General features: G+C 40.4%; 2 protein-coding genes across 2 annotated transcripts in view; one reads left to right on the top strand and one right to left on the bottom strand.

Moving 5' to 3' along the window:
• Positions 1-21,892, bottom strand: part of CBX5 (chromobox 5) — a 66,101-nt gene that overhangs the window by 23,437 nt on the left and 20,772 nt on the right. The window lies entirely within an intron of this gene.
• LOC117889199 (tigger transposable element-derived protein 1-like) lies at positions 8,231-13,562 on the top strand. The gene is made up of 2 exons (XM_034793085.1): positions 8,231-8,417; positions 9,874-13,562. Exon 2 carries the CDS (start codon positions 10,136-10,138, stop codon positions 11,909-11,911), a length of 1,776 nt encoding a protein of 591 aa, XP_034648976.1. The 5' UTR covers positions 8,231-8,417; positions 9,874-10,135; the 3' UTR covers positions 11,912-13,562.

Consider the following 21,892-nt stretch of genomic DNA (forward strand, 5'->3'; position numbering starts at 1 on the left):
AGCGCTGTAGCGCTTCAAGTGTAGACACTCCTTATGCTGATGGGAGGAGTTCTCCACTCAGTGTAAGTAATACACCTCCCTGAGAGGCAGCAGCTCGGTAAATGGAAGAATGTTTGTGTCAACCTAGCGCTGTCTACACAGGGACTTGGTTGGCTTAACATCCTTGAACGACATCGTTTTCTAGTTTAGGCCAGGCCTTATTCTTTAACTTGCTTTACTTTAACTGCAACTAAACTGCTCTAGAAACAATCCCTCCCCCAGAATTATTCAAAAGCACGGTGATTTAATTAAGGGTTACAGCTCTGTACCGGTGCACCTGCACCACTGTAGTACTTCAGTGAAGACGCTACTACACCGACGGGAGAGCTTCTCCTGTCCACATAGTTATCCACCTCTACGATAGGCAGTAGCTATGTCAATGGAGAAAGCCCTCTTGTCAACATAGTGCTGTCTACACCAGGGGTCGGCAACCTTTCAGAAGTGGTGTGCCGAGTCTTCACTTATTCACTCTAATTTAAGGTTTCGCGTGCCAGTAATACATTTAAACGTTTTTAGAAGGTCTCTCTGTAAGCCTATAATATATAACTAAACTATTGCTGTATGTAAAGTAAATAAGGTTTTTAAAATATTTAAGAAGCTTCATTTAAAATTACATTAAAATGCAGAGCCCCCCTGGACCAGTGGCCAGGACCCGGGCAGTGTGAGTGCCACTGAAAATCAGCTCGTGTGTCGCCTTCGGCATGCGTGCCATAGGTTGTCTACCCCTGGTCTACACTGAGGGTTAGATGGTATAACTAGGTTGCTCAGCAGTGTGGATTTTTTCACTCCCCTGAGCAATGTACCTATACCAATGTAAGTTTGTAGACCAGACCTCAGTGTGTCCAGGTGGTGACCGTATGTGGTTACAATCCTACACTCACCTTAACTACGCTTTCTGCTGAAGCCTATAGTCATATGTAACATCTGTTGTTCTGTCAGGTTATCATTTGGCTGAGGCCATGTTACCTAGCTGGTAAGCAGCCTGTTGCTCACCCCCACCTCAGCATTGGCATGTGCTGCAGTTTGAGAGCTCAATTCTGCAGAGTATCAAGCACCACAGAGTTAAAGGCGCTCTCAGCTCCTTGCAAGATAAGGCTCAGAAGAGAGTACATATATTAACTCCCTGAAAGAGATCACTGCTCTAGCGTTACCTGCCTGAAAACATAAGAACGGCCCTACTGGGTCAGACCAAAGGTCCATCTAGCCCAGGATCCTGTCTTCTGACAGTGGCCAGTGCCAGGTGCTCCAGAGGGAATGAACAGAACAGGTAATCATCAAGTGATCCATCCCCTGTTGCTCATTCCCAGCTTCTGGCAAACAGAGGCTAGGGACACCATCCTGGCTAATTCCCATTGATGAACCTTATCCTATATGAATTTCTCTAGTTCTTTTTTGAACCCTGTTATGGTCTTGGCCTTCACAACATCCTCTGGCAAGGAGTTCCACAGGTTGACTGTGCATTGTATGAAGAAATACTTCCTTTTATTTCATTTAAACCTGCTGCCTATTAATTTCATTTCATGAACCCTAGTTCAGAACCTCAGAAAGCTTGGGGATTACATGTTTTCAACATCTCATTTTAATCCAGAATGTAAAGAACCACAAAATTAGCAGACTCAATGTAGTTTGATTTTAAAACAAGTCACTGTAGAAGTTTTATGGAAGCCTATCTGGCATCTGTTATTACAGGCAAAACCTATTTAAGATATGCTTTGCTATTATATTACAAAACTAGGTTATAGAAACGTATGCTAGAGTATTAAGAGGAAACAAATCTGTACTCCTACTTTAAAAGAACAAAGGGGAAGAGGAAAAAAATGCCATAAAGTGTAGTTGGTTGCGCTGTGATACCATGGTAATGGGCATCCTGTACATACCTAAAAGTGGGTAATTTATTAAGTTAATAACTTTGTGAAATCACATGTACAAGACCACCCACTAAGGTCCCTCTGCTAAAGTGCAACTGCTCCAGGTTTCGAAACAGCCCCACACCCAGTGTCTACCCAATGTGCTGAGCTCTTTTGAAAATTTGGCCATTTACTTTCATGTCTTACTGGGAGCTCTGAGCTCTTTTCAATGTCAGGCTCAGTTTCTTGTAAACATTATAAAATAGGAATGGGGGCTGCAGCAACTCAAGACACAAATGTCAACTCCAGATGCAACTCAGATCCAGAGAGAGAGACAGACACACAGACAACTAGTGGGATTTTCATAGAATCATAGAATATCAGGGTTGGAAGGGACCTCAAGAGGTATCTAGTCCAACCCCCTGCTCAAAGCAGGACCAATCCCTAGACAGATTTTTGCCCCAGATTCCTAAATGGCCCCCTCAAGGATTGAACTCACAACCCTGGGTTTAGCAGGCCAATGCTCAAACCACTGAGCTATCCCTCCCCTTGTATATGTCTACAACACCTGGACATCTTGTGAACCAGCACAACCACCTTTCAATTTTGGAGTGTTAAGTACTGCTACTAGAGAATCCATTGACAGTCTTTTTCTAAAGGCAGACATCTCTAATCTTCCTGTAAGGGAGGAAGATGGACAAAATTAAACAGTTGGAAACCTGTAGAAGTTTTATGGAAGCCTATGTGGCATCTGTTATTACAGGCAATACAAGGACAGTATTTACAATACTTTGGTAATACACCTCTACCCTGATATAACATGAATTCGGATATAACGCGGTAAAGCAGTGCTCCAGGGGGGCGGGGCTGCGCACTCCGGCGGATCAAAGCAAGTTCGATATAATGAGGTTTCACCTATAACACAGTAAGATTTTTTGGCTCCCGAGGACAGCGTTATATCGGGGTAGAGATGTACTGCAAAATAAACTAGTAAAAAAAAGTGTTTGTAACACAAAGCTAAAGGTTAAGAGTATCCAAAACAAAATATGCATTTCCTATGCCACTGTTGTCTATCAAGTTTGGTTAAGTTGTTTCTGGTAGCACCCACAAAGTGCTAGATGCTGCACAAAGACAAAACACGATATGGTCCTTGTAAGGATTTCAAAGCACGTAATAATCCTTAAGCATCCCAGTATCTCCAGGATGGAAGTGGTAATTATCCTGATAAATCACTCAACCTCCAAAAAACCCTACACTTGTCACTTCTAGAAGTGGGGGGGGGGGGGAAGGGTGAAATATAATCTCTCTCTACACACTACATGCTGGAAATGGCTTTCAAAACCTTGATCTGACAAAATCATGTCCAGCAAGCATAGTTCATAGTCCTAGTTGAATTGAGGTTGAATTTGGTTAAGAAAACCATTCAAGACTAGGTCATTGCAGAGCCTCAAATGATTTTCAAGGAGAATCTGTTAACATGTTAAGATTCTAGTGAAGACAATGCAGCTGTAGTTTTAACAGATTACCTGGTCAAGGTAATCCCTCAGGATCACAGCTAATATGCATCCAGACAAGATCTATGTTATCTGTGTAGACTGTAAACTCTTGGGGCACAGACCTGTCTTCTTACAGTATATAAAGCACATAGTATATTTTGGACATAACAAAGGAATCTTTGCTAACTAGCTGCAGTTTGAAAAAGCATTAAATACCACATGTTCCTTAACCCATGATCATTAAAGAGTTGCATGTTTAGAGAACTGGGACTTGTCATAATCATTCATAGATTCCAAGGCCAAAAGGGAATATTGTGATCATCTGGTCTGACCTCCTGTATAACACAAGCTACAGAACTTCCCCCAAAATAATTCGTAGAGCAGATCATTTAGAAAAACATCCAGTTTAGATTTTAAAAAGGTCATGATGGAGAATCCACCACAACCCTTGGTAAGTTGTTCCAATGGTTAATTATTCTCACTGTTAAAAATGTTATGCATTAATTCCAGTCTGAATTTGTCTAGCTTCGACTTCCAGCCATTAGATAGTGTTGCACCTTTTTCTGCTAGACTGAAGAGCCCATTATTACTTAGTTGTTTGCCATGTAGGTAATTACAGATTGTAATCAAGTCACCCATAACCTTCTCTTTGTTAAGCAAAGTAGATTGAGCTCCTTGAGGCTATCACTATAAGGCAGGTTTTCTAATCCTTTAAATCATTCTTTTGTCTCTTCTCTGAACCCCCTCCATTTTATCAACTTCCTTCTTGAATTGTGGACACTAGAACTGGATACTGTATTCCAGAATATATCTACCAACGTGATATATGCCATCATGTGCCAGCAATGCCCCTCTGCCATGTACATTGGCCAAACTGGACAGTCTCTACGCAAAAGAATAAATGGACACAAATCTGATATCAGGAATCATAACATTAAAAAACCAGTGGGAGAACACATCAACCTCTCTAATCACTCAGTGACAGACTTGAAGGTGTCAGTTTTGCAACAAAAAAACCTTCAAAAACAGAATCCAAAGAGAGACTGCTGAACTCGAATTAATATGCAAATTAGACACAATTAACTTAGGTCTAAACAGAGACTGGGAATGGTTGGGTCATTACACTAATTGAATTCCCCCCCCCTTAAGTTCTCCTCACACCTTCATCTCGATTATCACTTCAAAGTTTTTTCTTCTGCTGCTACTGATAGCTCATCTCAATTGATTGGCCTCTTACAATTGGTATGCGTACTTCCACCTTTTCATTTCTCTGTATGTATAAATATCTTCTGTGTGTTTCACTCTATACATCTGAAGAAGTGAGCTGTAGCCCACGAAAGCTTATGCTAAAATAAATTTGTTAGTCTCTTAAGGTGCCACAAGTACTCCTGTTCTTTTTGTGTATTCCAGAAGTGGCCGGTCCAAAGCCAAATACAGAAGTAATATGACCTAACCACCCCTACTTAAGATTCTCCTGTTTATACATTCATGGACTGTATTTAGCTCTTCTGGCGTCACACTGGGAGCTTGTGTTCAGCTGCTTATCCACCATGCCCCCCAAATCAAAAGTTTTGTTTATTTAAGCAAAATAAGCAGTCATGGGATAAGAGGGAAGGTTCTCTCATGGATTGGTAACTGGTTAAAAGATAGGAAACAAAGAGTAGGAATAAATGGTCAGTTTTCAGAATGGAGAGAGGTAAATAGTGGTGTCCCCCAGGGATCTGTACTGGGCCCAGTCCTATTTAACATATTCATAAGCGATCGGAAAAAGGGGTAAACAATGAGGTGGCAAAACTTGCAGATGATACAAAACTATTCAAGATAGTTAAATCCCAGGCAGACTGCAAAGAGCTACAAAAGGATCTCACAAAACTGGGTGACCGGGCAACAAAATGGCAGATGAAATTTAATGTTTATAAATGCAAATTAATGCACATTGGAAAACATAATCCTAACTATACATATACAACAATGGGGTCTAAATTAGCTGTTTCCACTCAAGAAAGAAATCTTGCAGTCATTGTGGAGAGTTCTCTGAAATCATCCACTCAATGTGCACCGGCAGTCAAAAAAAGCAAACAGGATGTTGGGAATCATCAAGAAAGGGATAGATCATAAGACAGAAAATATCATATTGCCTCTATATAAATCCATGGTATGCCCACACCTTGAACACTGCGTGCAGATGTGGTCACCCCATCTCAAAAAAGATATATTGGAATTGGAAAAGGTTCAGAAAAGGGCAACAAAAATTATTAGGGGTATCAAACAGCTTCCGTATGAGGAGAGATTAATAAGACTGGGACTTTTCAGCTTGGAAAAGAGGCGACTAAGGGGGGATATGATAGAGGTCTATAAAATCATGAGTGGTATAGAGAAAGTAAATAAGGAAGTGTTATTTACTCCTTCTCATAATACAAGAACAAGGGGCCACCAAATGAAATTAACAGGTAGCAGGTTTAAAACTAACACAAAAAAGTATTTTTTCACGCAACACACTGTCAACCTCTGGAACTCCTTTCTAGAGGGTGTTGTGAAGGCCAATACTATAACGGGGTTCAAAAGGAAGCTAGACAGATTCATGGAAGATAGGTCTATCAATGGCTATTAGCCAGGATGGGCAGGAATGGTGTCCCTAGCCTCTGTTTGCCAGAAGCTGGGATTGCGTGACAGAGCATGGATCACTTGATGATAACCTGTCTGTTCATTCCCTTTGGGGCACCTGCCATTGGCCACTGTCAGAGGATAGGATACTGGGCTTGATGGATCTTTGGTCTGACCCAGTATGGCGGTTCTTATGTTCTTAAGTCTTTTGCAGTGTCACTGCTTCCCAGTATACATTCCCCCATTGTGTAAGTATGGCCTATGTTCTTTGTTCAAAGATTTACATTTAGCCATATTAAAATGCACACCGTTTGCTTGCACCCAGCTTACCAAGCAACCCAGATCGCTCTGTATCAGTGACCTGTCCTCTTCATTATTTACCTTCCCCCTATTTTTGTGTCATCTGCAAACTTTTATCAGTGACTATTTTATGTTTTCTTCCAGGTCATTAACAGAAATGTTACATAGGGTAGGGCCAAGAACCAACCCCTGTGGGACCCAGCTAGAAACACACTCTGACCAGGGACCCGTTGGTGCCAACTGGCAGAGAGTATACAGAGTCCATAGGGGGTTTTAGGGATCCCCGGGGTCTCATATCTACATAATAGTTAGCCAAAGGAAGTCATGTAAGGTCTCTACTGAGAGCCCATAGCCTGCTGGTTGTCATAATCACTTTGAAATGTATGTAAGGATATTATTTTAAAAAGTTATACATATCTTAAGAACATAGTTTTCGGTGTAGATGCAAGGTAAGACAAGTCACTCGAAGATGATAAACAGGAATTGTTCAGGCAAGGGGCAGTAGACTGGCTGGTAATTGTAAGTCTATTTACATATAAGCCACCAGCTAATCAAGACAGTGAAGTTGACAAGAGATCACAAAAATCTACATGAGGGAACACATGGCAGGAAGGTGTCCTGTTGATGTCAAACATTAAAGAACTAGTCTGGTACAACAGGAGAATGCAAGGAAACACACAGGATCCTTCTCTAGGAAGAAAAGTTGAGAGTGTGACTTGTTTCATGAAAAAAGGATCAGGGCCCACCTGGCTGAAAAACACTGTTGAACAATACTACAAGACATGACAGTGATACCAGAGAAATTCCCCAGACTCCATTTTGTACAAATTGTTTGTACATTATTTATTATATTAGTGTATTGTTGGACAAAGAAAATGTATGTTAAATTACAAATAGTTCAAAAAAGGTTGGAAATTGAAATGGGTTTATTAAAAGAAATTTAAAATTAACTTGTAAAACATGTATTAAAATTTAATTTGAGCAATTTACAGCCAACCATTTGCTTATCTAAATGTAACTCATAAATGTCATGTAACAGTTTTACCCTAGTTTTGCTTAAACAATTGTATGAGTGTAATATTATATTTGCAAGAACTTGTTATAAGAGTCAAAGCCAATACACACAGAGTTATGATAATTATATGTCACTTTACAAATGAAATGAAATTAAAATAAAACAAACAGGAATGCAAGCAATTTTGCATCTATTATAGTGATCTTAATGCTTCAGATATTGGTGGTGACTGAGATGCTTATCTTAATACACTGAATGAAAAGGAAGCTTAAATGGTTGGAGAGAGCCGAAATGATTACATCCTTCTAGTGAGGCAGAATTGGGGAAGTAAGGTATTGTGCCAATGAAAAGAAACATATGCTCAGTCTCAAAAAGAGAGACTTGAGCCAACTTTGGACAAAGCCAAACACCCACCGAACTCACTAGTAGGTGATGGCTAGATATAGAAATAGCATCAAACTATTAAGGAAGGAACTGATATATCAGAGAAATTCCCCAGTCTCCATTTTGTATCCCTAGCTTCCATTTTAAATAAGCAAGAGTCACTCCACCATTAGAAACTGCAGGTCACATAGCAATAAAAATACAGATGCTCCCCAATTTACGCAAGCGTTCCGTTCCGGAACGCCTTGCGCAAGCCGAATTTTGTGTAAATCGGGAACTTATACCCAATGATTACGCAAAAAAAAAAAAGGTTACGGAACTTTTTCCGTAAGCGTGGATTTGCGTAAGTCGGGTTTGCGTAACGCAGGGAGTGTCTGTAGAATTGACAGGAAAACCAAAGTAGGGGAACAGTCAGTAGATCCTAACACTGAGGTAATCAACGGTTGCAGGCTAAAAACAGACCTGGCAGTTTGGAATGTGGGCAGTTGCCATGTGCAAGAATGATTTGACAGGAAGATATTAGAAGAAGTGTCTAGAAAGTTCTGACATGACAGTATAAAAAAGTCAGTGTGTCAGCGAGCAGCCGGAGGGTTAGGAGCTGCCAGTAAAGCACCAGCAGCAGGGCAGTAGCAGAGGGAGTCCTGCCCTGCCACTGGAACGCAGAGACACAGACTGGGGCACAGAGGAAGGAAAGAGAGACCTGAGGAGAAGGCAGCCAAGTCAGCAGACAGAGTAAGCCTGTCAGTTATAATCATAGCATAGTACAGTATAGTGTTATTGTACATATGGGTGTGCTTTGGTTAATAAAGGTGTATGAATGTGTGTAAGTTGTAAAAGGAATGTATATTTGTAAGATTTAAGGAACATTTAAGAGCTGCTGTCAGTGTCCTGCAAAAGACTGGCCATGTGAAGCAGGGCACAGACACTTAGAATGATCTCAAACTGTATGTTATTACGGTTTGGGGTGCTCTCTAACTTGCAAGGGATTTGTGTTTTATATTATTATTGTATTAGGAACTGTTATTTGCACCAATAAAAAGGTGCCATGTTTTGGTAAAAACACTATTTTAGGTTAATAGTTTATTTCTCAGAAGGCTGTATCCATGTCCTCTGGGAAATTCCTTAGTCACCCTGGAGACCCATACCTGAGGAAACAGGTTGAGGAGCACATGTGTGTGGTTTTAAGGGAAAACCTTTTAGGAGATATTTAAATTCACCTCTCTTGAGGGAACCCTTGGTAAACCCAGGTGTGGGTAATAGGTTAGCTATTCTGGAGATTACCCTAAATCTGTTTTCAGGGTAACAACGGTAACTAGTTAAGTAAGTTAGGTTCTAGAATGCGTGTTATGCTTTTATTTTACATGTAACCATTTATTTCCAATATTTCTACTTGCTATCATTTCAATTTCTACTCTTCGTTAAATACACTTTTACTTGTTTTCATTATAGACATACCTAAGAGCTGTGTGTTAAACGGAGCGATGATCCTGAGGTGAAATTCATAAACTAATGCATGCTGCTCCCAAAGGAGCTGTGAATTCTGTGAATGTCCAGTAGACTAAGGGCTGGTCACTCCAGGAGGATGTGTGGAAGGCTTGACAGTTGGAGCATACTTATAGCTAATCTAGAGCGAGACAGCAGGGCCTGCCTGGGGAGTGCTTGTGTTGCCCATGGCCAGTGGGGCTGGAGAGCTGACTCCCAGCAGGCAGAGACAGCAGGCTTCTGCACACTATGAGCAGGTGGTCACGAGGTACCTCACAGCCTTGGGGAGCATCACACCCTCCTGTTCAATGACAATTTGCCCTTTATTGTTGCATTTTGAGACCTATTGGTTAGCCAGCTTTAGACCATTTGACGTGTGCCATGTTCATTTTATCTTTTCCTAGGGTTTTTTTTTTTTTAAATAAAAATGTCCAAGTCAAATGCCTTACAGAAGTCTAAGTATATTACAGCAATACAGTTACTTCTACCAATCAAACCTGTAATTTTAGCAAAAAAAGCTATCAAGTTAGTTTGACAAGATCTATTTTCCATTAACCCATGTTGATTGGCATTATTTATATTGCTTCCCTTAATTCTTTATTAATTAAGTGGTGTATTAGTCACTCCATTATCTTGCTCAGGATAGATGTCAGAGGGACAGGCCTATAATTACCTGCATCATCCTGTTTATCCTTTTTAATTACAGATGCTCCCTGGGTTACGCAAGACCCGACTTACGCAAATTCGACCTTACGCAAAAAGTTCCATAAGGTATAAATAAAATTTTTGAGTTGCGGAAAATATTGCATAGTGTATAGAAACACAAAGTCCTGTAGTGCGGTGTGCGGAGGAATACAGCGGTAGCATCTCCTACGAGGAAAGGCTTTGCGCTCTCACAGTCTCTCAGTCTCGTGTCATTTCAGTGATACTGTATTTCTGTTATTTCACCCTATTATTTCACTCAAATCATGTCTGGAAAGCGACCAAGTGATAGCAAGAGCGCAGGACCAGTTCGTAAGCGAAACAAGATTGATTTAGAGCAGAAAATGAAAATAGTGAAAAAGTATGAAGGCGGACAAAGCCTGTCGTCAATTGCTCGTGAACTCGATTTGGCTACCTCAACAGTGAAAAGTATTTTGAATGATAGTGCACGCATAAAAGAGCATGTGAAAGGCTCTGCTCCTTTAAAATCAACAGTCATAATGAAGCAGCGTACTGGTGCTATCTATGAAATGGAAAAGTTATTAACAATGTGGATGGAAGATCAGATTCAAAAACGTGTGCCGCTTAGCCTAATGATTATTCAAGCAAAGGCTAAAAGTATTTTTGATGATGTAAAGGGAAAATACAGTGACCCTAACGTAAAGTTTGTGGCTAGTCATGGGTGGTTTAATAGATTTAAACAACGTGCAAATTTTCACAATGTAAAAGTGAATGATGAGGCTGCTAGTGCTGATACAAAAGCAGCTGAAAAGTATCCCGAAGTGTTACGAAAACTTATAGAAGAATGTGGTTATACAGCACAGCAAATCTTTAACGTTGATGAAACTGGATTGTTTTGGAAAAAAATGCCAGACAGAACATACATTTCAAAAGAGGAAAAGACGATGCCAGGGTTTAAGGCTGCGAAAGATAGGCTAACACTTTTGCTTGGGGGTAATGCAGCTGGAGATTGCAAATTGAAACCGTTGCTTGTTTATCATTCAGAAAATCCCCATGCGTTTAAAGGCATTAGCAAAGCTACCCTTCCAGTTCATTTCCGTTCAAATCGAAAGGCTTGGATCACAATGGCACTTTTCGAAGACTGGTTTATAAATTTGTTTATCCCTGAAGTGGAAAAATTCTGCAGAGAAAACGACATCCCATTCAAGATTATGCTTATCGTCGATAATGCTCCTGGACATCCTGCACATTTAGACGACTTTCATCCTAATGTAAAAGTCGTGTTTCTACCTCCTAACACGACTTCAATCCTACAGCCCATGGATCAGGGGGTCATTGCTAATTTTAAAGCCTATTATCTACGAAGAACATTTGCACAGGCAGTAGAAGCAACTGACAGAGAGTTTGGCAAGACTTTACGCGATTTTTGGAAATCATATAACATTTACCAAGCCATCATAAACATTGCTAAAGCCTGGGCAGAGGTTACCCAGGTTTGTTTGAATGCCGTATGGAAGAAAGCATGCCCACAGTTTGTACACAGCTTTAAAGGTTTTGAAAAAGACGAAACATATGAGGAGGTGGCAGATGAAATTGTGAAGCTTGCCAAGCAGCTTGAGCTGGAGGTTGATGTTGGTGATGTTGATGAGCTTATTGAATCCCATGGAGCTGAATTATCAAATGAGGATCTTATAGAATTAGAAGCAGCAAAAGTAAAAGAGCAGACTGAAGCGGAGGATGAAGTTGAAGAAGTAGAAGAGCCACGACACTTCAACACTAAGGAGATGGCACTTGCATTCCGTGAGATTGACTCTGCAATGGCAAGGTTTGAGAAGATGGACCCCAATTCCTCACGATTCTTGAGAGTGAACAGAGGCATTGATGAAACGCTGGCCTGTTATAGACAGATATATGAAGAGAAGAAAAAGGCCACTATCAAGTCATCTCTTGATAAGTTTGTAAGGAAGGTTGAAAGGCCTGCAACGTCCACATCTCTACAGCCTTCCACCTCCAAAGCCCCCTCCGACGACCCCGATGATGTAATGTCTGTCTCCTCCTCTCCTTCCTCATCTACAAATTAAGCCCATTGTCATCCACCACCAAAATGCAGCCTTCAGCGTGCCAGGATAACAATAGGATTAAGGTAAATGCAATATTTTTGTTGTAATTGTTTGGTTTTTATGCTTGCACAATATAAGTTTCAGACTTATGTAAAATTCGGGTTACGCAAGGCTTTCCGGAATGGAATGATTGCACAAGTCGGGGACCGTCTGTATTGGCATAACATTAGCTTTCTTGCAATCTTCTGGAAATTCCCCCATGTTCCAAGGCTTATTGAAATTAACGGTCCAGTGAACTCTACAGGAAGCTCTTTTAAAATTCTAGGATACAAGTTATCCGGACATGCTGATTTAAAAATGTTTAACTTTAGTAGACAGCGTTTAACATCCTCCTGAGAAAGTAAACACGTCTTCATCAAATCTAGAAGAATAATCAAAACCCAACAACCCTAAACCTTGGTCTAGATTCATGGTGCTCTCAGACCTGTTGCTAGCCTCTGCAGAATGAGACTACCCCTAACGTTTCTTTAACATTTTACTCAATTTCTCTCAGAATGTTAATTCTGAATTTCTGGATCTGGGGCATGAAAGCTAACTGTATTTGTGCACATTTACCCACCCATGCCCTTACACAAATGTCAAGAATTTTTAATTCCCAAGTTTTCCATCACTCTAACATGGACTCTTCATCTTAATAAATAAAATAAATAAATAAATAAATGGTCACATGAAATCGCTAGATGTTAATTTAGAAATGAATCCAATTCCCTATGAAGTTAATGAAACATATTATTACACCAACTTTAATGGGAGCTGGATCAAGCCTCTCAAGAGTTTCTTATTTTTATTATTATGATTGCTATTATGAGAAAGGAGCTTGCGTGCAGTGATAAGATACAGGGATAATTCCCAAATTCAGAGCTCTGCAACCTGAGCAGCAGGTTCATCTATCAAAGTATGGATGTTTATTAGTGTGGGATTCACAACAAGGACTAGAGAGAGCTCAAACAAATATGACTAAAGTTTAATCTTCTCTAAGGAGAGGCTTCCAAATGTTTATGAAGCCCTTGACAATGTCCCTTTAATGCACAGTATAATATTGTGTCCTGCTATCACTTCAGTGTATTTGTAATACAAATTATACTTAAGCTATATTGCCTAGAACTTAGATAAATAAAACCAAAATAGTATTGAACTGTTTCCGCCCCATACAACAAGGTATCCTTGGCAGCTTCTTAACCATCCATTACAATCCAAAGCAATTTCTCTCTGTAGCAATTTAAGAGCTTGTAAAAATATAATGGCCGATTATAGGCGAAACAAACCACAGAGTTATTGAACCTTGCAGGCCCTCTGAAGTATCTCTGTTGACGTTTAAGTGTGAGTTATTGTGTCACAATATCATAAAAGTGTGCTCAGTGCTACAGATATATTTTTATTTAAATGACACCAAAAGAAGCCAGTTTCATACAAGAGAAGGCTATTTTTACAGAAATCGGAAGTTCCCATTTCAGATTTACAAGGCTATAAGAGATAGTTCATTTAAAGCAGTAGCTCTCAATCTTTCCAGACTACTGTACCCCTTTCAAGAGTCTGATTTGTCTTGTGTATCCTCAAGTTTCACCTCACTTAAAAACTTACAAAATCAGACAAAAATACAACAGGTGTCACAGCAGACTATTATTGAAAAACTGCTTACTTTCTCATTTTTATCATATAATTATAAAATAAATCAATTGGAATTTAAATATTGTACTTACATTTCAGTGTATAGTATACAGAGCAATCTAAACAAATCATTCCTATGAAATTTTAGTTGGTACTGACTTCACTAGTGCTTTTTATATAGCCTATTGTAAAAGTAGACAAATATCTAGATAAGTAGATGTACTCCCTGGAAGACCTCTGCATATCCCCAATGGTACACATACCCCTGGTTGAGAACCACTGATTTAGAGAAAGGTAATACATTTTGTTCTTCCTATATTGTATACCGCAGTTAATCTCCAGCCCTGAATCAGCATACATATATAGTTATTTCCCTCTTGCAGGGGTACTTTGGGTCCAAATATAGGTTCTGGATAAAAAAACATTTTACAAAACCCATTAATAGAAATATTTAACATATAAACATTCTCTTGCAATGTGTGCAACCCAAAAACTAACAGCGTTGGGCTAGGGCAGGAGAACCAGAAAATAAAACCAATTTATCTATTTTAATTGTCCAAACTAAATGAAAGGAAAAATCTGCATCAATAAGCATCAATGGAAGATCCTAAGTCTTCACTGCAAAAAGGTGTACTTTTAATATCAAGATAAAAACTACAGTTCCTTATCTCCACTAGGATTTTAGCTATCTTGATATAAAAACGCATCGTTTTTGCAACGAAGACATCGCTTTTGAAAATTCTTTCAATGCTAATGTTCTAAGGTGTTCTCAGCAACACAGGGAAAATATGCTGAACAAAGAAATGAAGCCAGGTTAAACATTAAAACACAGTAGACCTCATTTTGCAAGGTGCTGAATCCTAATGAAGTTCAAGCACCTAATACGGTCCATCCTTGTCTGCCCTAGGAAAAAAGATGTATTTAACGTGTTAGCTAACACGTTAAAAAATGCTTTTTCCCCAGTGTAGATGGGGCCTTGAACAGTAACCCACAGATAGAGCCTTCTTCCCATGGCAAGAGTAGAGCAAGAACACAGCATCACTATGACAGCAACCACCAAGCCCCACCTGCATCTAAAACCTTAACATTTTGTGTTAAACATGCATTTCAGAGTTTTACAAGTTCACAGTGACGTGTACATTAAATGAGTTACAGCCCCATTTTAGTGAATCAAGATGTGTGACTCTTCCATGAGCATTAACTTCCAAATGGGCACAACCAGACCTTGCCATTTCCACTAAATTGAGATAAATAAGTTGAATTCACATTTTTTATGGTGCTGTTTCACTGCTTATGACTACAAATACCAGGCCTTGTCTACACACATGAATTATACCACTGCAGTTGAAGTGTTACAGCCCCCCTAACGTAGATGCAGTTATACCGGTACGGATATTCTCCTGTGGCAGCATGCGGCACTTTTACACAAGCACAATGGGTCTACACTAGGAACTGTACCGATCTATTTCAGAAGGAAAAATCACACTCCTAGCCAAAATAGTTAAAGCTGGTACAATAGTTGTATATAGCTCAGGTCCCAGGGCCACTGTTTATACTAGGCCTTCTTTCACGAAAATATCTTCCTGCCATTGCTCAAACACCAGCAGGGCCGGTGCAAGGAAGTTTCGCGCCCTAGGCGAAACTTCCACCTTGTGCCCCCCCCCCCGAGCCCTGTGGCAGCTCCCCGCCCCCCCCACCCCAGCCCTGAGGCGCCCTCCCTCCGCGGCAGCTCCCCACCCCAGCTCACCTCTGCTCCGTCTCCTCCCCAAGCATGCCGCCCCCGCTCTAATTCTCCTCCCCTCCCAGACTTGTGGCGCCAAACAGCTGATTGGCGCCGCAAGCCTGGGAGGCGGGAGAAGTGGAGCAGCGACAGCGCACTCGGGGAGGGGGCGTAGGAACGATGTAAAAAAAAAAAAACAAAAAAAATTGGGGGCACCGCTTTTTGGCGCCCCAGGCAACCGCCTAGTTTGCCTAAATGGTAGCACTGGTCCTGAACACCAGGTCAGCTCCACATGGCAGAAGCAACAGTAGGAGCACTAGTGCAAAGCAGCCACCTGCATTTTAGCTACTACAATGAACAAAACTAGACAACATGTTGGTTAAAATGCAACAGCTGACAGCATCTTTTCTACAATAGCGTTCTCGCTATTGCTTCCACATGTGGAGCTGTACCAGCACAGAATGATGGAAATGTTTTTGAAGGGAAGCCAGAGCAGAGATTGCAGTTATTCTAACTGGGACTAGCAGACACTATAATTATCAATGCTGCAAAACATTTTCCACTATAAACCCTGTTTTTCCCATACTTACAACTTCATAAAAATATTCACTGAAGTTTTCTGTGCTTGGTCTTGGCCCAAAGGAAATTTGCTGAAAAGCGGCCAGGGTCTCTTCAGCAGTATGAGATATGGTAGAGACAAAAATCACTTTTCCCATTGTAATACCACTTTAAAATAATAAATAAAAGCTACAGCAAAAACAGGCTCAATTTGAAACTTGGCATAGATGTGGTTCTTGCTGAGAACGAGAGCCTCTACTTGGTTTGAAAAATATTTTTGATTTAACAAACGTTGTTGGAAATTATTTTACTAAGAATGCTCAGAAGCAAAATGTTGTGAAGTTCATAGGTACCCTTGGGCCTTGTCTTACACCTAAGCCAACTCTACACTAGACTTTTGTCGACAGCTATGTTGTTCAGAATGTGATCCCAGACAGACCCTAGAGTAGGCACAGTATGCCAACAAAAGCAACTTATTTCACTTGGGGGGTGCGAGGGAGACTAGATAACCTGGCAAAGGCACAGTTTTGCCAGTATAAGCTGCATCCACCCTAGGGGCACTTTGATGGTATAGTCTACTGGTATACCTGCACACTACTAGTGTAGACCAGGCCTTAGTTTTGAATATATATATATTTATATATATATTTATATTTATATATAAAAATAAAACTGGTACAACCCCCTAATGTGGGCACTGCTGTACGTAAGGAGGTTTATACCCGTATAACAGTTTCCACCCTAGGGAGCTGCTTTATATCACTTTCTAAACTATGTACAGACCAACTCCTACATTAAGAAACAAGGTGCTTTTTAAAATCGACTTAAGTAACTTGCCTTATCTAACATGATTTCAAACACCATTTAGCATCCAGTGCAGACACAGCTTAAATCTTCACAATCATGTTAGCTAGTCCTGTCATAACCTAGAAAGTAGCCTAAAGTCCCGTTCTTGACAGGCAAAAAAGGTGTGTTTTTTTAATCGAATTAAGGTAACACAACTGAAAAGCTCCATTAAGATAGTCTACGTATGTTTGAAGCCATGTTAGCTGGCTGTGCTTTAGCCTAGTCTCTCCCCTAACCTAAAACGTGGGAGGCTAATTCAGACATGTTAGCCTGCATCGTAAGCCATGCCTGCACTAGAAAAGAGATGTAGTTTTTAAAAGGTATTAAGAAATCTTACTGTAAATATGGCAAGTTGTAGTTTTAATTCATGTTTGCTAGTCAAAATAAACATCAAGTTGTCAATAATAATGCAGAAGTGTACTATAAATATAATTCTGATCTGTATTTGGGAACAAGCCAGATGATATATAAGTATTTCATCATTATGATTATGTTCTGTTCCAACAGTAACTAAGGAGGATGTTAATCAGCAACTACTAAAGTTAATATTTTTTATATCAGCATGTCTGGATAACTTACATCCAAGAGTTTTAAAAGAATTGGCTGAGGAGCTTGCTGGACTTTTAATGTCAATTTTTTAAATATGTCTTGGAGCACTGGAGAAATTCCATCAGACTGGAAGAAAGCTAATGTTGTGCCAATATTTAAGAAGGGTAAAACAGGATGATATAGTTGTGACAGTGCACTCTATATGATTTTATGAAAGTATGCTGATGAGTGTGAACATAATGTAACTAAAATATGCTTCATGCAAAAGATCTCTTGTAAGGTATCATTACAAAGCTTATAATCTACTGAGTGTGGTCATCCTATTTGCATAAATGTATCACTCATGTACCTGAAACTAGAAATATGAACTATAACTCTGAGGGCCTATTGTAATTATGCAAAGTGTGGGCCATTAACAGTGGTTTGGAATCTTGATGGCTCCCATTAACCAGGACAATTGACTGTAGATGGCTCTGTTTTACTTGTAAGTCTTCCTGTATATGGGTGGGCTGGGAAGTGGGTAATGACGTCTTACAGTGACATGAGATCATGTCACCTGAACTGGAATCCATCTTTAACCTGGTGCTTTTCCATTGAGAAGGAGGGGTGGGAACCCAGAGATGGACAAAGGATTCCCACCTTATGCAAAAGATATATAAGTGGGTGGAACAGAACAAAAGAGGCTGCAATCATGAGAAATCCCCTAGCTACCACCTGAGCTGGAACAAGGACTGTACCAGGGGAAAGGATTGTGCCCAGACTAGGAAGGTGTCCAGACTGTGATAGAAGCTTACTGAAACATCTCTGAGGGTGAGCTTTTATCTGTATTCAGTTTTCTTACTGTATTAGGTTTAGAGTTGCGTATTTCATTTTATTTTGCTTGGTAATTCACTTTGTTCTGTCTGCTAGTACTTGGAACCACTTAAATCCTACTTTCTATATTTAATAAAATCACTTTTTACTTATTAATTAACCCAGAGTATGTATTAATACTGGGGGGGGGGAGGGGCAGGGGCAAACAGCTGTGCATATCTCTCTAGCAGTGTTGCAGAGGGCGAACAATTTATCAGTTTACCCCTTATACAGGGTAAAAGGGATTTATTTGGGGTTTGGACCCCATTGGGAGTTGGGCATCTGAGTGTTAAAGACAGGAACACTTTTTAAGTTGCTTTCAGTTAAGTCTGCAGCTTTGGGGCACATGGTTCAGACCCTGGGTCTGTGTTGGAGCAGACTGGTGTGTCTGGCTCAACAAGGCAGGGTGCTGGAGTCCCAAGCTGGCAGGGAAAGCAGGGGCAGAAGTAGTCTTGGCACATCAGTTGGCAGTTCCCAAAGGGGTTTCTGTGATCCAACCCGTCACAATAGTAATTATAGGCCTGTCAGACTGACATCCATCCAGGGCAAAATAATGCAATGACTGACCCATTATTTTTAGATTATCAATTTGAGGAACTGTCCCAGATTGAGGTGTCAATAAAGGAGGTTCTGGGGCAAACTGATAAATTAAACAATAAGAAGTCACTAGGACCAGATGGTATCCACCCAAGAGTTCTAATGAAAATCAAATATGAAACTGCAGAACTACTAATTGTGGTATGTAACCTATTTAACATTTAAATCAGCTTCTGTACCAGACACTGGAGGATAGCTAATGTGACACCAATTTTTAAAAGGCTCCAGAGGCGATCTTGGCAATTACAGGCCAGTATGCCTAAATTCAGTACCAAGCAAATTGGTTGAACTATAGCACAGAACAGAATTCAGAGACATAGATTAACACAATTTATTGGGGGAAAGTTAACCTAGCTTTTGTAAAGGGAAATCATGACTCGCCAATCTAATATAATTCTTTGAGGAGGGTCAACAAACATGTGGACAAGGTAAAAACCAACAGAGTGTCCAGGACTCTCTGTTGCTTTTTACAGATCCAGACTAACACGGCTACTCCTCTGATGTGGGCAAGGGTAATCCAGTGGATATAGTGTACTTGGAATTTCAGAAAGCCTTTAACAAGGTCTCTTATCAAAGGCTCTTATGCCAAGTAAGCAGTCATGGGATAAGAGGGAAAATGCTCTCATAGATCATAACTGATTAAAAGATAGGAAACAAAGGGTAGGAATAAATGGTCAGATTTCAGAATGTAGAGAAGTAAACAGCAGTGTGCCCCAAGGATCTGTACTGGGACCAGTGCTGTTCAACATATTCATAAATGATCTGGAAAAAGAGGTAAACAGTGAAATGGCAAAGTTTGCAGAAAATTACCCAAGATAGTTAAATCCAAAGCAGATTGTGAAGAGTTACAAAAGGATCTCACAAAACTTGGTGACTGGGCAACAAAATGGCAGATGAAATTTAATGTTGATAAATGCAAAGTAATGTACATTGGAAAACATAATCCCAACTATACATACAGAATAATGGGTTCTAAATTAGCTATTAGAGGTCTGTTACACAAGTGGGTGGATGAGGTTCTGTGGCCTGCATTGTGCAGAAGGTCAGAGTAGATGATCCTGATGGTCCCTCCTGACCTTAAAGTCCATGAGTCTATGAGAATCTTGGAATAATGATGGATTGTTCTCTGAAAACATCAGCTCAATGTGCAGTGGCAGTCAAAAAAGCTAACAGAATGTTAGGAACCATTAGGAAAGGGATAGATAAGACATTAAATATCATAATACCACTATATAAATCCATGGTATGGCCACACCTTGAATACTGTGTGCAGTTCTGGTCATCCCATCTCAAAAAAGACATTATAAATGGAAAAGATACAGAGAAGGGCAACAAAAATGATTAAGGGTATGGAACAGCTTCCATATGAGGAGAGATTAAAAAGACTGGGACTGTTCATCTTAGAAAAAGAGGCAATTGAGGAGGGACACAATAGAGGTCTATAAAATTACAAATGGTGTGGGGAAAGTGCATAAGGAAATGTTAGGTTTCAGAGTAGCAGCTGTGTTAGTCTGTATCCGCAAAAAGAACAGGAGTACTTGTGGCACCTTAGAGACTAACAAATTTATTAGAGCATAATCTTTCGTGGACTACAGCCCACTTCTTTGGATGCATATAGAGTGGAATAAATATTGAGGAGGTATATATACACACAAACAGAGAGCATAAACAGGTGGGAGTTGTCTTACCAACTCTAGTTTCTCTTTCACGTAACACAAGAACCAGGGGTCACCCAATGAAATTAAATAGACGACAGATTTAAAACAAACAAAAGGAAGTACTTCTTCACACAAAGCACAGTCAACCTGTGGAACTCGTTGCCAGGGGATTTTGTGAAGGCCAAAACTATAACAGGGTTCAAAAAATAATTAGATAAGTTCCTGGAGGATAGGTCCATCAATGGCTATCAGGCAAGATAGTCAGGGATGCAACTGGTTTCCCCTAAGCCTCTGACACTGTTATTTTTCCATCAACTAGGCAAAAGTTCATACTAATTAAATAAAAAGTTCTTTAAGCAGTTCTAATCAGAATCTTCTATGAAGTTTTTCAGTGGTAATTTCCATTAGAAAGATGTTCTCCATGCCGACTATCACCGCCATCCAGGTCAAGTAATGCTGTGGTTTCACCTGCATCCTCTTTTAAACTGTTACACTGTAGCACACATTCATTAGTTGAGGAGGCTGACAAATTGCTTACTTTGGGAGTCGACGACAGGCAATGGATCATTTGATAATTGCTCTGTAATGTTCATTCCCTCACATCGGTTCTCCAACTTTATTGCACTGCAATCCCTTTCTGACAACAAAAATTACTACACGACCCCAGGAGGGGGACCGAAGCCTGAGCCCACCTGAGCCCTGCCGCCCCAGCTGAGGGGGCCAAAGCCCAAGCCCCACCACCCCGGGTTGTGGGACAAAAGCCCAAGGACTTCAGCTCCCCAGGCAGGGGGCCTGTAACCTGAGCCCCTTCAGCTTTGGCCCCTGGCCAGTGGGGCTCGGGCTTCGGCCCTGGGCCCCAGCAAGTCTAACACCAACCCTGGCGACCCCATTAAAACGGGGTCATGACCCACAGTTTGAGAACCACTGCAAGCATCTAGCATTGACTACTGTGAGAAGGCAGGATACTGGCCTGGATGAACCACTTGTCTGAGCCAGTATGGCCATTCTTATGACTGATACAAACAAACAAACAAACAATTGTATTATCTTCCTTTAATTCTTTAAGTAAATTCTTGACTCGATTAACAAAGAATTAAAGGAAGATAATACAATTAATTGTACTAGGGTCCTGAAGGGATCAGTCCTTGGCCATATGTTATTTAATATTTTATCAATGACCTGAAGAGAAAACATATCATTACTGATAGAGTTGCAGATGACACAAAGATTGGGGGAGCTGTAAATAACCAAGAGGACAGATCACTGACAGAGCAATCTGGATTACTTGTATGGTGGGCGCATCAATCAATGTGTGTTTCAATAAGGCCAAATGTAAGGTACAAACAACACAGGCTTAGGAACTAAAGTCTAGAAACACAGGCTATCCTTACAGGATGGGGGGCTCTATCCTGGGAAAGAGCAAAGAGGAAAATGACTTGGGAGTCATGGTGGAAAATCAGCTGAACATAAGCTTCCAGTATAATTCTTTGCTTAAAAACCCTAATGCAATTCTTGGATGTATCAATAGAGGACTGACTTGGAGTAAGGAGGTTT

This window comes from Trachemys scripta, chromosome 16 (assembly GCF_013100865.1).
Source record: "Trachemys scripta elegans isolate TJP31775 chromosome 16, CAS_Tse_1.0, whole genome shotgun sequence".
Lineage (NCBI taxonomy): Eukaryota > Metazoa > Chordata > Testudines > Emydidae > Trachemys > Trachemys scripta.